Source organism: Delphinus delphis, chromosome 1, assembly GCF_949987515.2.
Source record: "Delphinus delphis chromosome 1, mDelDel1.2, whole genome shotgun sequence".
In the NCBI taxonomy this organism is placed as follows: domain Eukaryota; kingdom Metazoa; phylum Chordata; class Mammalia; order Artiodactyla; family Delphinidae; genus Delphinus; species Delphinus delphis.
Window position 1 is genome coordinate 135,816,721 of NC_082683.1, and position 12,219 is coordinate 135,828,939.

Below are 12,219 nucleotides of genomic sequence, written 5' to 3' on the forward strand. Positions count from 1 at the left end.
AAAGCAGTCTCCAAATCATGGTGTATACATGCAAGGAGAGTTTAAGATGACCCATTAAAGTATGAAAAAAAAATATTAACAAACAGGCAAGCAAGCAAAACCTAATTTGGAGTGACTGCTCAATTTTTTTTTTTACTGATGGTGATATATGGTCAAATTTGGGAGACCTCTGATTTAAAGAACCTTGCAAATCCACAGTTTCGTGCTTTTTTGTCTGTTGATTAAAGAACAACAGGATTTGAGAATATAGAAAAGTATAGTATTTTGATATTGTAGAAATGCAGGAAAAGTACAAGCTCCCACCCGTTATCAGCAAAACCCTGTAAGTATGATCACTTCTTCTTTTCCACTGACTCTTTGCACACCCATCCCCAAACAGAATGGATGGAAACAAAATAAAAGTTAAGAAAGATAGATGATTATCCATTTCCTGTGCTTGTTCATACATAGCAGGGGGAAATACATAGCTATACCAGGCCTGCAAAAAGCAAAGAACTAATAAATGTATTCAGTTCATGATAAATCCAGAGGATTTTCTGAATATATGCTTTTGATCAAAGAAGCAAAATAACATAAATTAACTATTTTGAAAACAGTTGTACATAGGAAAATGGAAATAAAAATGTTTTGAGTTTAAGACTTCCATTAATTTACATGAAATAGAAATAATAGGGTTCATAATCCAGAGTTTCTTTGTATTACTGATAGCATACTACCTTGAAATGAATAAATGAAATAAGAAAGAAGAGTCTTATCTTTTTATAGTACATGCTTTTATGAAAGCATTGCCATTTCCCTCAGTACTCAATCTTCAGTCAATTCAGTCAACACAAAGGGCTTATTATTTTTCATCTTCTCTCATGGTGGTGGAAATTATAGTAGTGTTTCTCATTTCTTTCTGTAGAATCTGAATTTTACAGGGTTCCGAAAAATCCTTAAAAAGCATGACAAGATCCTGGAAACATCTCGTGGAGCAGATTGGCGAGTGGCTCATGTAGAAGTAGCCCCATTTTATACATGCAAGAAAATCAACCAGCTCATCTCTGAAACTGAGGTACAGGAATCTCACCTATATACCACATATTTTCAATAATATTAATGTCTTATTTTTAATGAAATAACTCCTCATTTTTATTCTCCTTTTGTTATTAGTTGCTTGCTTTAAATACATACATTCTTACTCATGATTTTTTCTTTTGCTTTATTCAGTATATATTCACCAGGGGGTTATCAGAATACCATATATATAAATGGTTCAGAATTATTTATGCAATACTCAAGTTCAGTATAACCTGTGTTAAAAGTTAACAATGTGTCTTTTAGGCTGTAGTGACCAATGAACTTGAAGATGGTGACAGACAAAAAGCTATGAAGCGTTTACGTGTTCCCCCTTTGGGAGCTGCTCAGGTTCGTATTTGTTTCCAGTTGTTTGGTTGGTTCATTTTACCTATTGAATAATCAACATGATCTGTTAGCTGATAAAATATACTAGTTTCATTACTTTAAAAAAGGTTTCAGCCAAAGTTTATAAGTGTTTATTACTATTGCTATTTTCACTTTAAAAAATTAGTTGCCAGATCTCACTTCATAATAAATTGTAATGTCTTCCCACCTTTCTCTTCTTATCCTGTACTACTTCTCTTGTTTATTCTTACTGACACGCTAACTTCGTCAGACCAACTGATTAAGATGAGATATTTATCTGATGATATGGGAGTGGGAGGGCTTCAGATAGTCTGGGCTACTACATACTTTCCTCTAAAATGCAATCGTTGTGCCTAAAAAAGCATTTGTTAAATGATATCTACATAGTAGTTATACCAAAAGACATTTAAGTGGTATCTTCTGTGTCATAAACTAAATCTCAGTAAATTTAAAAGGATTTAAATAATAGAAAATATGTTCTGTGACCAGAATGGAATGGAAATGAATAACAGAAAGATCTTCCTCATCCCAATAAAAGGTATTTATGAAAAACCTAAAACTAATATCATACTTAATGATGAAACACTGAATGCTTTCTCCCTAACTAGGGACAAGTGTATTCACTCTTACCACTTCTATTCAGCATTGTACTGGAGATTATGGCCAGTGTAGTAAGGTAAGAAAAAGAAATAAAAGGCATTTAGATTAGAAAGAAAGAAGTAAAACTGGTGGGGTTTGTTTCGTTTGTTTTTTTTTGCCGATGACATGATGACCTATTTAGAAAATCCAGTGACTCTATAGAATAGCTACTAGAGCTAATTACTGACTTTATTAGCAAGGTTGCAGAATACAAGATCAATACATAGATATTTAGGGTTAAATCTGACAAAAGATGTGCAATACTTTTACATTGAAAACTATAAAACACTATTGAGAAATTAAAGATACATGAGAGAAGTTAGAAGACCCAGTATTTTTAAAATATCATTTCTTCCTAAATGGATTCATAGATACAACACAAACTAACTCAAAATCTCAACAGGGCTTTTAAAAAATAATTATTAAGCAAATTTTTAAATTTATATGAAAGTACAAAGGACCAAGAATAGCCAGAACAACTTTGGAACAACTAAGTTGAAGGATTAACACTATGTGGTATCAATCTTATTAAAGCTATGGTAATCAAGACAGTGTGTTATTAGTGTCAGGATAGGCAAATAGATTAATGGAACAGAATAGAGAATCCAAAAGTAGACCAATAAATATATGAACAATTAATTTTCAATAAATATGCAAAGGCAGTTCACTGGAGAAAGGATAGTCTTTTCAACAAATGGGGCTGGAGCAATTGGCTTTCATATGCTAAAAAAAAAAAACCAAACGCACAACTTCCATACATTCTTCATACCATGTATAGAAATTAATTTTACATGTACCATTGACCTAAATGAAAACCTAAAACTACAAATTTTTGAAGAAAATATAGGAGAAAGTCCTGGTGACTTTGGGTTATGCAAAGATTTTTTAGAAATGACACCAAAAGCACTTCACCAAGATTAAAAACTCCTGCTCTTCAAAAGACAACGTTAAGAGAATGAAAAGCAACAGACTAGGAGAAAATATTTTTGAAATATATCTGATAAAAGACTTGTACCCAGAACATATAAAGAACTCTAGTACTCAATAATAAGAAAACAAACAACCCAACTTAAAAATCGTCAGAAGATCTTAACCAAAGATGTCTGGGTGGCAGATAAGCATGTGAATAGATGCTTAGTATCATTAATAGGGAAATGCAAATAAAACCACAATGGGATAACACACACCTATTAGGATGACTGAAATTAAAAAGATTGACATACTGAATCTTGGAGGACCAAGAACTCTGATATCGCATATGCTGCTGGTGGAGTATAAAATGATATAACCACACTGGAAAAGAATTTGGCAGTTTCTTAAAAAGTTAAACCTTCGCCTGCAGTGAGATCTAGCCATTACACTCCTTAGTATTTACCCAAGACAAATGAAGCATATGTTCATATAAAAACAAACGTTCATAGCAGCTTTATTCATAATAGCCTAGAACCGGTAACAACCCAAATGTCTATCAGTAGGTGAATAGGTAAACAATGTGGTATATCCATACAATGGAATACTACTCAGCAATAAAAAAATAAACCTTGATATATGGAACAACATGATGCATCTCAAAATAATTATTCTGAAAAAATAAGCCAGACCAAAAAAGAATATATATATTATGGTTTTGTTTACCTAAGACTCTGGAAAATGCCAACTAACATATAGTGGCAGAAAGCAGGTTTGCAGTTGCCTGGAGGTGGGATGGGATGTGGTAAGAGGAAAAGAATTACAGAAGGCCAAAAGGAAACTCTTGGGGATGATAGACAATGTTCATTGCCTTGGTTATGGTGATAGTTTCATAGGCATTTACATATGTCAAAATATCAGATTTTGTACACCTTAAATATGTACAGTTTATTGTATGTCAATTTAGTCAGAAAAACAGTTAAAAAAAACACACACGAGGCTTCCCTGGTGGCACAGTGGTTGAGAGTCCACCTGCCGATGCAGGGGACACAGGTTCATGCCCTGGTCTGGGAAGATCCCACGTGCCGCGGAGCGGCTAGGCCCGTGAGCCATGGCCGCTGAGCCTGCGCATCCGGAGCCTGTGCTCCACAACGGGAGAGGCCACAACAGTGAGAGGCCCACATACCGCAAAAAAACCAAAAAAACACAGGCATATTATAGTCACACTGCTTGAAAATTAAAGAAAAATCTTAAAAGCATCCAGAGAGGAAAGACACAAATTTTATACTTTAAATATGTGCAGTTCATTGTATGTCAATTATATTTCAATAAAGCTGTTAAAAATAAGGAAATTAATTTTGAAAAATTAAGTCTTTAGGACTGCATGTAGAAGGGATAGAGCTAAAGAAAACATGGAAATGGTTATCTCTGGTGAGGAGGGAAGGATTTTGGATCTGGAAGGGGTAAGGATTTCAAAGAAATGGAAATGTGCTCTTCTAAAGATGAGTGATAGGTTTAGGTACCTTTTATTATTGTCTCTAATAGTCCAAATACATTATTTATATGTATATGTGTGTGTATACACACACACACACACACACACATACTTTTGTAAATATGATAAATTACACAATTAAAAAATTTTTTTTTGAAAAAGACAAATGACCATCTTCCTTCTGAATGCTTTCAGTCCTAAACTAATATAGAGTTATCTATTACTGATGAATAATAAGTCAGAGTAAGTCTCAGTGTTTTTTTTCATTTAAAGGGTTTTAGAAAACATTTGAAGAATCTTAAATGTAATATCACCTACTACAATTTCTCTTATAACATTCATAGCAAATATTTAAATTGATAAGATCATCTCTCCATATTTCTCATCTATTTATGTTTAAAGTATCAGGCACTTTTATTTATTTTGGAAAGCAGTAGATTTCTTTTTATTATTTTCTAAATTTAAAATTACATTTATAATAGAGAAAAATAATTTTTGCATGTACACATTCTGGAGATTCTTTTTCTTTTTTTTTGGCTGCGTTGGGTCTTTGTTGCTGTATGTGGGCTTTCTCCAGTTGGGGCAATCGGGGGCTACTCTTCATTGCGGTGTGTGGGCTTCTTATTGCAATGGCTTCTCTTATTGCGGAGCATGGGCTCTAGGCATGTGGGCTTCAGTAGTTGCAGCACGTGGGCTCAGTAGTTGTGGCATGAAGGCCCTAGGGGGTGTGGGCTTCAGTAGTTGTGGTGTGAGAGCTCTAGAGCACAGGCTCAGTAGTTGTGGCACACGGGCTTAGTTGCTCCATGGCACGTAGATTCTTCCAAGACCAGGGCTCAAACCGGTGTCCCCTGCATTGGCAGGCGGATTCTTAACACTGTGCCACCAGGAAAGCCCCCATCCTGGAGATTCTGACATGAGTGTATATTTAAAAATTCACTTTAAGGTACTCCAATATAATACTGTAAGTACTCAGAAAATGAGTATTCTTATTTTTATCATTGTCTTTAATTATATAGTACCAAATATGTGAACTCTAATTGAGTAATACTGACTTACAAAATTTAAATATGTACACACTGTAAAAGTGAAATTGCACTTTAATCTCTCCTATAAGAAAACTCAGTATATATATAATTTGATGCCTGAGATTCTAATTCTCTTTATTTAGTGACACAGATTTCTGTAAAATAATTAGAATAAACTGGCACTTCAATTCTAGTGTTATTGGATAATGAAGGATGATTCCCTGGTCCAGATTTACAAAACTTCAGATCATAAAATATGTTCATGGTAGAACTTTGAGGCTTATAGTGCTAATTTATTACACTGTATACTAAATGTATTCAATATTTTGCCCTTTACTCAAAATGCTATTTTTCTGTCCACAGCCTGCACCAGCATGGACTACTTTTAGAGTTGGCCTATTTTGTGGAATATTCATTGTACTGAATATTACCCTTGTGCTTGCCGGTGAGTAGTTTAAATTTTGAATTAAATTATTACTAATCTGCTTATGTCATATTCTGTCCCTCTACCAAACTACCAAAGCTACTGAAAGAGAAATCTGTCAGGGCTAAGTTTTTTGTTTTTATAAATGATGGGAGGGTGGGTGTTGGTTATTTTGGTTTGTTTTCCCCTTTGGATATAATTATCCCTTTAAACATTGCTAGATTGTGACTCCTTATTCTCCATCATTTTCAGCGTTTAGTTATCAATAACCTCAGCTCCCTTGATCACAGATGAGAGTAAATAAGATTTTACAAAATTTATGCACTAAGGTCATTTACTTTGCTTTTTGGAGACACTCTCACATCCTTTCCAGAACCTATTTACAATTACTTCGCATATAATTTTAAGAAAATTAATTATATAATATTCTATTCTATAGCAGTTAAAAATTGTAAAGAGGTAGGAGGAATTGCTAGAAACAAGTACATTCCCAACATCAAGAAATGATGTAACAACAAGGGAGGCATAATCTTACTAAACCTCCCAACAGAATTTGACTTACCTCTCAGCAGCATTTTGACATTGTGGATCATTCCTTCTTGAAACTCTTCAGTTGATTTTGATGGGAAACCACACTCTGCTGGTTTTCTTATTAAACTTTGCTGGCAGTTTTTTCCCAGACTCCTTTCTAGCTTTCTTTTGGCATCTAAATGTTAGGAAGTACCACTGGGTTCAGTGCTCAGATCTTTCTCTGTCTACATTCATTTCCTAGCTAGGCAATCTTATTGAAGCCTATGGCTATAAATATCATCTATATGCTAATAACTCCCAAATTATATACTGTTTCCTCTGAATGATATCTGATTGGTTACTTAGATGTCTAATAGGCATCTTAAACTTATGTGAACAAATTTATTTTATCACTAAATGTGCTTTCTCTTCCATATAGCATCACCTCTCATCAGTTTCTCAGGCCAGAAACCTTTAGCCTCTCTTTTCCCTCATACCTCATCTCCAGTCCATCAGCAAATCCTGTTGCTCTGTCTTCAAAACATGCTCTGAATCTGACCATCTCCACCAGTGCCATCCTTGTCTAGCAACCATTTCTTTCTTAGTACACTGCAGCAGCCTCCTGAATTTGTCTCCATACAGCCACTCTTGCCTCTCTATAGTCACCAGTGTCTTTTTGATGCAAGTTAGATCACATCACTCTCCTCTTCAAAATCCATTAAATGGCTTCTCTTACAATAAAATTGAAAGTTCCTACTATGGTATGCAAGATCTCGTCCCTTTGGGCCTTTCTAACTTCATATTCTGTCATCCTCCCCACACTCAGTTTCACTTGGTTTCACTGTTTCCATCCACATTTGTTTTGTTACTATTCCTTGAACACACCAAGCTCATTCCCATCTATGAGCCCTTTCAATTGCCTGAAAGGCCCTTCCCCAAGATGTCTACATAGCTTACTCCCTCACTTCATGTAGTGTCTACTCAAATGCCACCTCCTTAGTAAGGCCTTCCCTGATCAGCCTACCCTAAAATAGCCTGTTCTATCCCTTTAGCCTACATTAGTTTTCTTTGGAGCACTTGTGACATATTTTGTTTCATATTATCTGCTTTCCCATTGGAATATAAATTCCTTAATGCCTTGACTTTTGTCTCTCCTGTTCACCATTGTATCTCCAGCACCTAAAACATTGCCTGGGATATAGCAGGGTTCAAAAAATGTTGGTTGAAGTTTGAGTGGATGGAAGAGAAGGACAGAGATGAAATTAAATGATATACAGAAAACAAACAGCAAAAAAACACATATCTCAAAGATTCTTGAATTTGAGGGCTTTTACTTTAAGGGCAGATAATCCGGGTATACCCCAAGAGTCTGTGTACTTGGGGCTTCCCTGGTGGTGTAGTGGTTAAGAATCTGCCTGCCAATGCAGGGGGACATGGGTTCGAGCCCTGGTCTGGGAGGATCCCACATGCCACAGAGCAACTAAGCCCGTGCACCACAACTACTGAGCCTGTGCTCTAGAGCCTGCAAGCCACAACTACTGAGCCCACGTGCCACAACTACTGAAGCCCGCATGCCTAGAGCTCCACAAGAGAAGCCACCGCAATGAGAAGCCCTTGCACCTCAACAAAGAGTAGACCCCACTCGCCACAACTAGAGAAAGCCTGCACACAGCAATGAAGACCCAATGCAGCCAAAAATAAATAAAAATAAATAAACTTATTTTTTTAAAAAAGAGTCTGTGTATTTGTGCTTATAGTAACTGTGAGTCATTAATAAAGGATTAAATTCTGTTCAGTGAAGTCTGCACAGAAAATGACTTAGAAATAGATGTTATTGTATAAATATCCATTATAATCTGTTTTGGACTTTTAGTAATTATAATGCTGCTTGAACAAGGAAGGTTTATATCACTGTCACACTTAAACTATTCTCGATTCCAGGGACTATGTATTTTTCACTTTTGTATTTCAAGTTCCTAACGCAGTGCCAGACATATAGATGTTCAAGAAGTAATTTACTGAATTCATTATTCCTCATAAACATTCTTCTTAATTAAGATTGTCAAATTGCATATTACGAAATTATAGCCCAGGTTGTAATGGCTTTTAGATAGTGTGTGAACTTTATGTATTAACAGTGTATTTTCATTTGTATGTTTAGAGTTCTCCTTCCCACCAATTTTACTAAAAATTAACTGTGTTATTGTCTATTGTAAGCTCATGTTTTAATATTGATATACTTTATGTTCATATTTAAATCTAGCTCTGTGTCTTCAGGGATGAATGCAGTTTACTTATATAGAATGCATGGAAATACTACAATAAAAAGCCCAGCCCTAGATTATCAAGCTAGCTGTTATGGAAAGAACACTGACTTATCTACAAAAGGCCTTGCCTGGTTGCAGTCCCAGCTCAACTGTTTCTTAATTGTTTTGGCTTTAAAGACATGACTTCTCTGAAACAATTTCCTCATTTGTTAAATGAGCTTAATACCTTACAAGAACAGGGTTGTATTAGAATTCATTCAACAAGTTAATTTTATGTATCTATGATTATGCTTGATAATCTTGAGTCTAAAGATAGATAAGAGAATTCCTTTCCTTATGAAGCTTATTACACGAGGGAGATTAAGATATATTAAAACGATAATAATACACTACAAAATAGAAGTGTTTTCTAAGCAGCTCAAGAGAACAAGTGATTACTTTCAAATGAGAGCATCAGGGAAGACTTTACTCATCTGTGTGTGAAATTTTTTCTTTTCTTTCCAAAATGAGCATGGTGTTATCATCGTCACCATCATTAAATAAGACATAAGAATAGGTAAATAAACTTCATTCTTTTTATGTGAATGAATTGAAATGAAGTTTTCTTAAATTCAGGGGCAAGTTGGGGTTTTGTTTTCTTTCATATGTATAGCCTACATTTTTGTGAGATGATCTGATTTATTTTCTAATGTGTGTGCTTTATGCATTTAGTGTTGCGTATTTATGTTCTCTCACTTCAGAACCTGTCTTTGTTTAATCTTTGTGTGTCTATGGGGGGAGGCAGGGTAAATACAGTTAAAGCCAGCTGTCTATCCTTATTTATCTCCCAGTGGTTGTGTAAATGATAACAGAGTTGAAAATTGAGAGAGAAACACAGCAGTAGTAATGCATGTACAATCATGATTCTTTTTCTTTCAAACATTCACATTAAAAAAAATAATGTGTGGGCTTCTCTGGTGGCGCAGTGGTTGAGAGTCCACCTGCCGATGCAGGGGACACGGATTCATGCCCCGGTCCAGGAAGATCCCACGTGCCGCAGAGCGGCTGGGCCCGTGAGCCATGGCCACTGAGCCTGTGCGTCCGGAGCCTGTGCTCCGCAACGGGAGAGGCCACAGCAGTGAGAGGCCCGCGTACTGCAAAAATAATAATAATAATAATAATGTGCATAATTGCTATGGTTTCTCAAGGGGACATGACCTGATATTTAATAATTTGTCTGAAATTCACATATTCCAGATATTTAGTGTTATGAAGATGAAAAGTTACCTGTTCAGATTTTTTAAAACTTGTTCTTATAGTTTCCTAGTAACCTGTACTGAATTGATATAATAATAATATATCATATTTCACTTTCTGGTTTGACAAAGACAAGAGTTTGACCATTTAAACTGCCTATAAGGGAACCCTTCTACATTGTTGGTGGGAATGTAAATTGGTACAGCCACTATGGAGAACAGTATGGAGGTTCCTTAAAAACTGAAAAAAGAGCTACCATATGATCCAGCAATCCCACTCCTGGGCATATACACAGAGAAAACCATAATTAGAAAAGATACATGCACCCCAGTGTTCATTGCAGCACTATTTACAATAGCCAGGACATGGAAGCAACCTAACGTCCATCAACAGAGAAATGGGTAAAGAAGATGTGGTACATATATATGCAATGGAATATTACTCAGCCATAAAAAAAGAATGAAATAATGCCATTTGCAATAACATGGATGGACCTAAAGATTGTCATTGAGTGAAGTAAGTCAGACAGAGAAGGACAAATATCGTATGATATTGCTTGTATGTGAAATCTAAAAAATTGGTACAAATGAACTTATTTACAAAACAGAAATAGAGTTACAGATGTAGAAAACAATCTTATGGTTACCAGGGGGGATTGACATGTACACCCTACTATATATAAAATAGATAGCTAATAAGTACCTACTGTATAGAACAGGGAACTCTACTCAATACTCTGTAATGACCTATATGGGAAAAGAATCTTAAAAAGAGTGGATATGTGTATATGTATAACTGATTCACTTTGCTGTACAGCAGAAAGTAGCACAACATTGTAAATCAACTATATTCCAGTAAATTTTTTTTTTTAAGTGCGTATAAGGGGCTTCCCTGGTGGCGCAGTGGTTGAGAGTCCGCCTGCCGATGCAGGGGACACGGGTTTGTGTCCCGGTCCGGGAAGATCCCACATGCGGCGGAGCAGCTGGGCCCATGAGCCATGGCCGCTGAGCCTGCGCGTCCGGAGCCTGTGCTCCGCAACGGGAGAGGCCACAACTGAGGCCTGCGTACCGCAAAAAAAATAAATAAGTAAAAAAAAAAATAAGTGCATATAAGAGTGTGAAATAGCAAGCACTCATACACTAGTGGTAAAGCATTAATTGTCACAGTCTCTTTAGAGGATAATTTGGCAGCATATGTAAAAATTTTTTAGTACAATCACTTTGATTAAGCAATTTTATTTCTAAAAGTTTATCTTATAAACATACTTGTACATGGGTGCAAAGACATATATGAAAGGGGGTATTCACCACTATTTTGTTTATAATAGCAAAATCCTAGGAACAGCTCAAATGTCTATCAGGAACTGTTTAAGAAAATAAATGACATTACCCCTATACAATGGAATACCATGAAGATATGAAAGTGAATGAGTGGAAGTGGCTATAGTACTTCGGAGAACTGTTTGGTAGTATCACCAAAACTGAATATAACTATGCTGTGTTGTTTCTACCTTTTGGCTAATGTGAGTTTTGCTGTTGTGAACATGCATATACATGGATTTGTTTGGGTACCCATTTTCAGTTTTTTCGGATATATACCTAGGAGTGGAATTGCTTAATTATATGATAATGCTTTTTAACCTTCTGAGGTACCACCAAATTGTTTTCCACAGAGGCTCCATCATTTTCTGTTTCCACCAGCAATTTATGAGGGTTCCATTTTCTCCACATTCCCATCAACACTTGTGATTTCCCTTTTTTTTTCCTTAATTATAGCCATCCTAGTGGGTTTGAAGTAGTATCTTGTTATGGTTTTGATTTGCATTTTTCTAATGACATTGACCATCTTTTCATGTGCTTATTGGCTATATGTATATTTTCTTTGGAAAAATATCTACCCAAGTCTTTGCCCATCTTTAAATTGAGTTGTCTTCTTATAGCTAAGTTACTAGAGTTCTTTATATATTCTGAATACTAGACCCTTATCAGATATATAATTTGCAAATATTTTCTCCCATTCTATAGATTGTCATTTTACTTTCTTGATAATGTCCTTTGATGCACAAAATTTTTTAACTTGGTGAAATCCAGTTTATCTGTTTTTGTTGTTGTGTTATTCATGCTTTTGGTGTCATATCTAAGACTTCCATTGCCAAATCCAAGGTCCTGAAGGTTTACCCTTATATTTTCTTCCAAGAGTTTTATGGTTTTAGCTCTTATATTTAGCTCATTGATTCATTTTGAACTAATTTTTGTACATGCTGTGAAGTATGGATTCAACTTCATTCTT

The 12,219-nt window shown here is 35.5% G+C and overlaps 1 protein-coding gene across 1 annotated transcript in view; it reads left to right on the forward strand.

Moving 5' to 3' along the window:
* XPR1 (xenotropic and polytropic retrovirus receptor 1) overlaps nucleotides 1–12,219 on the forward strand; it is a 199,241-nt gene that overhangs the window by 134,904 nt on the left and 52,118 nt on the right. The window contains exons 5-7 of the mRNA XM_060034998.1: nucleotides 905–1,054; nucleotides 1,324–1,407; nucleotides 5,857–5,938. Of these exons, the coding sequence (XP_059890981.1) occupies nucleotides 905–1,054; nucleotides 1,324–1,407; nucleotides 5,857–5,938 (316 nt within the window). The remainder of the gene's footprint in view (nucleotides 1–904; nucleotides 1,055–1,323; nucleotides 1,408–5,856; nucleotides 5,939–12,219) is intronic.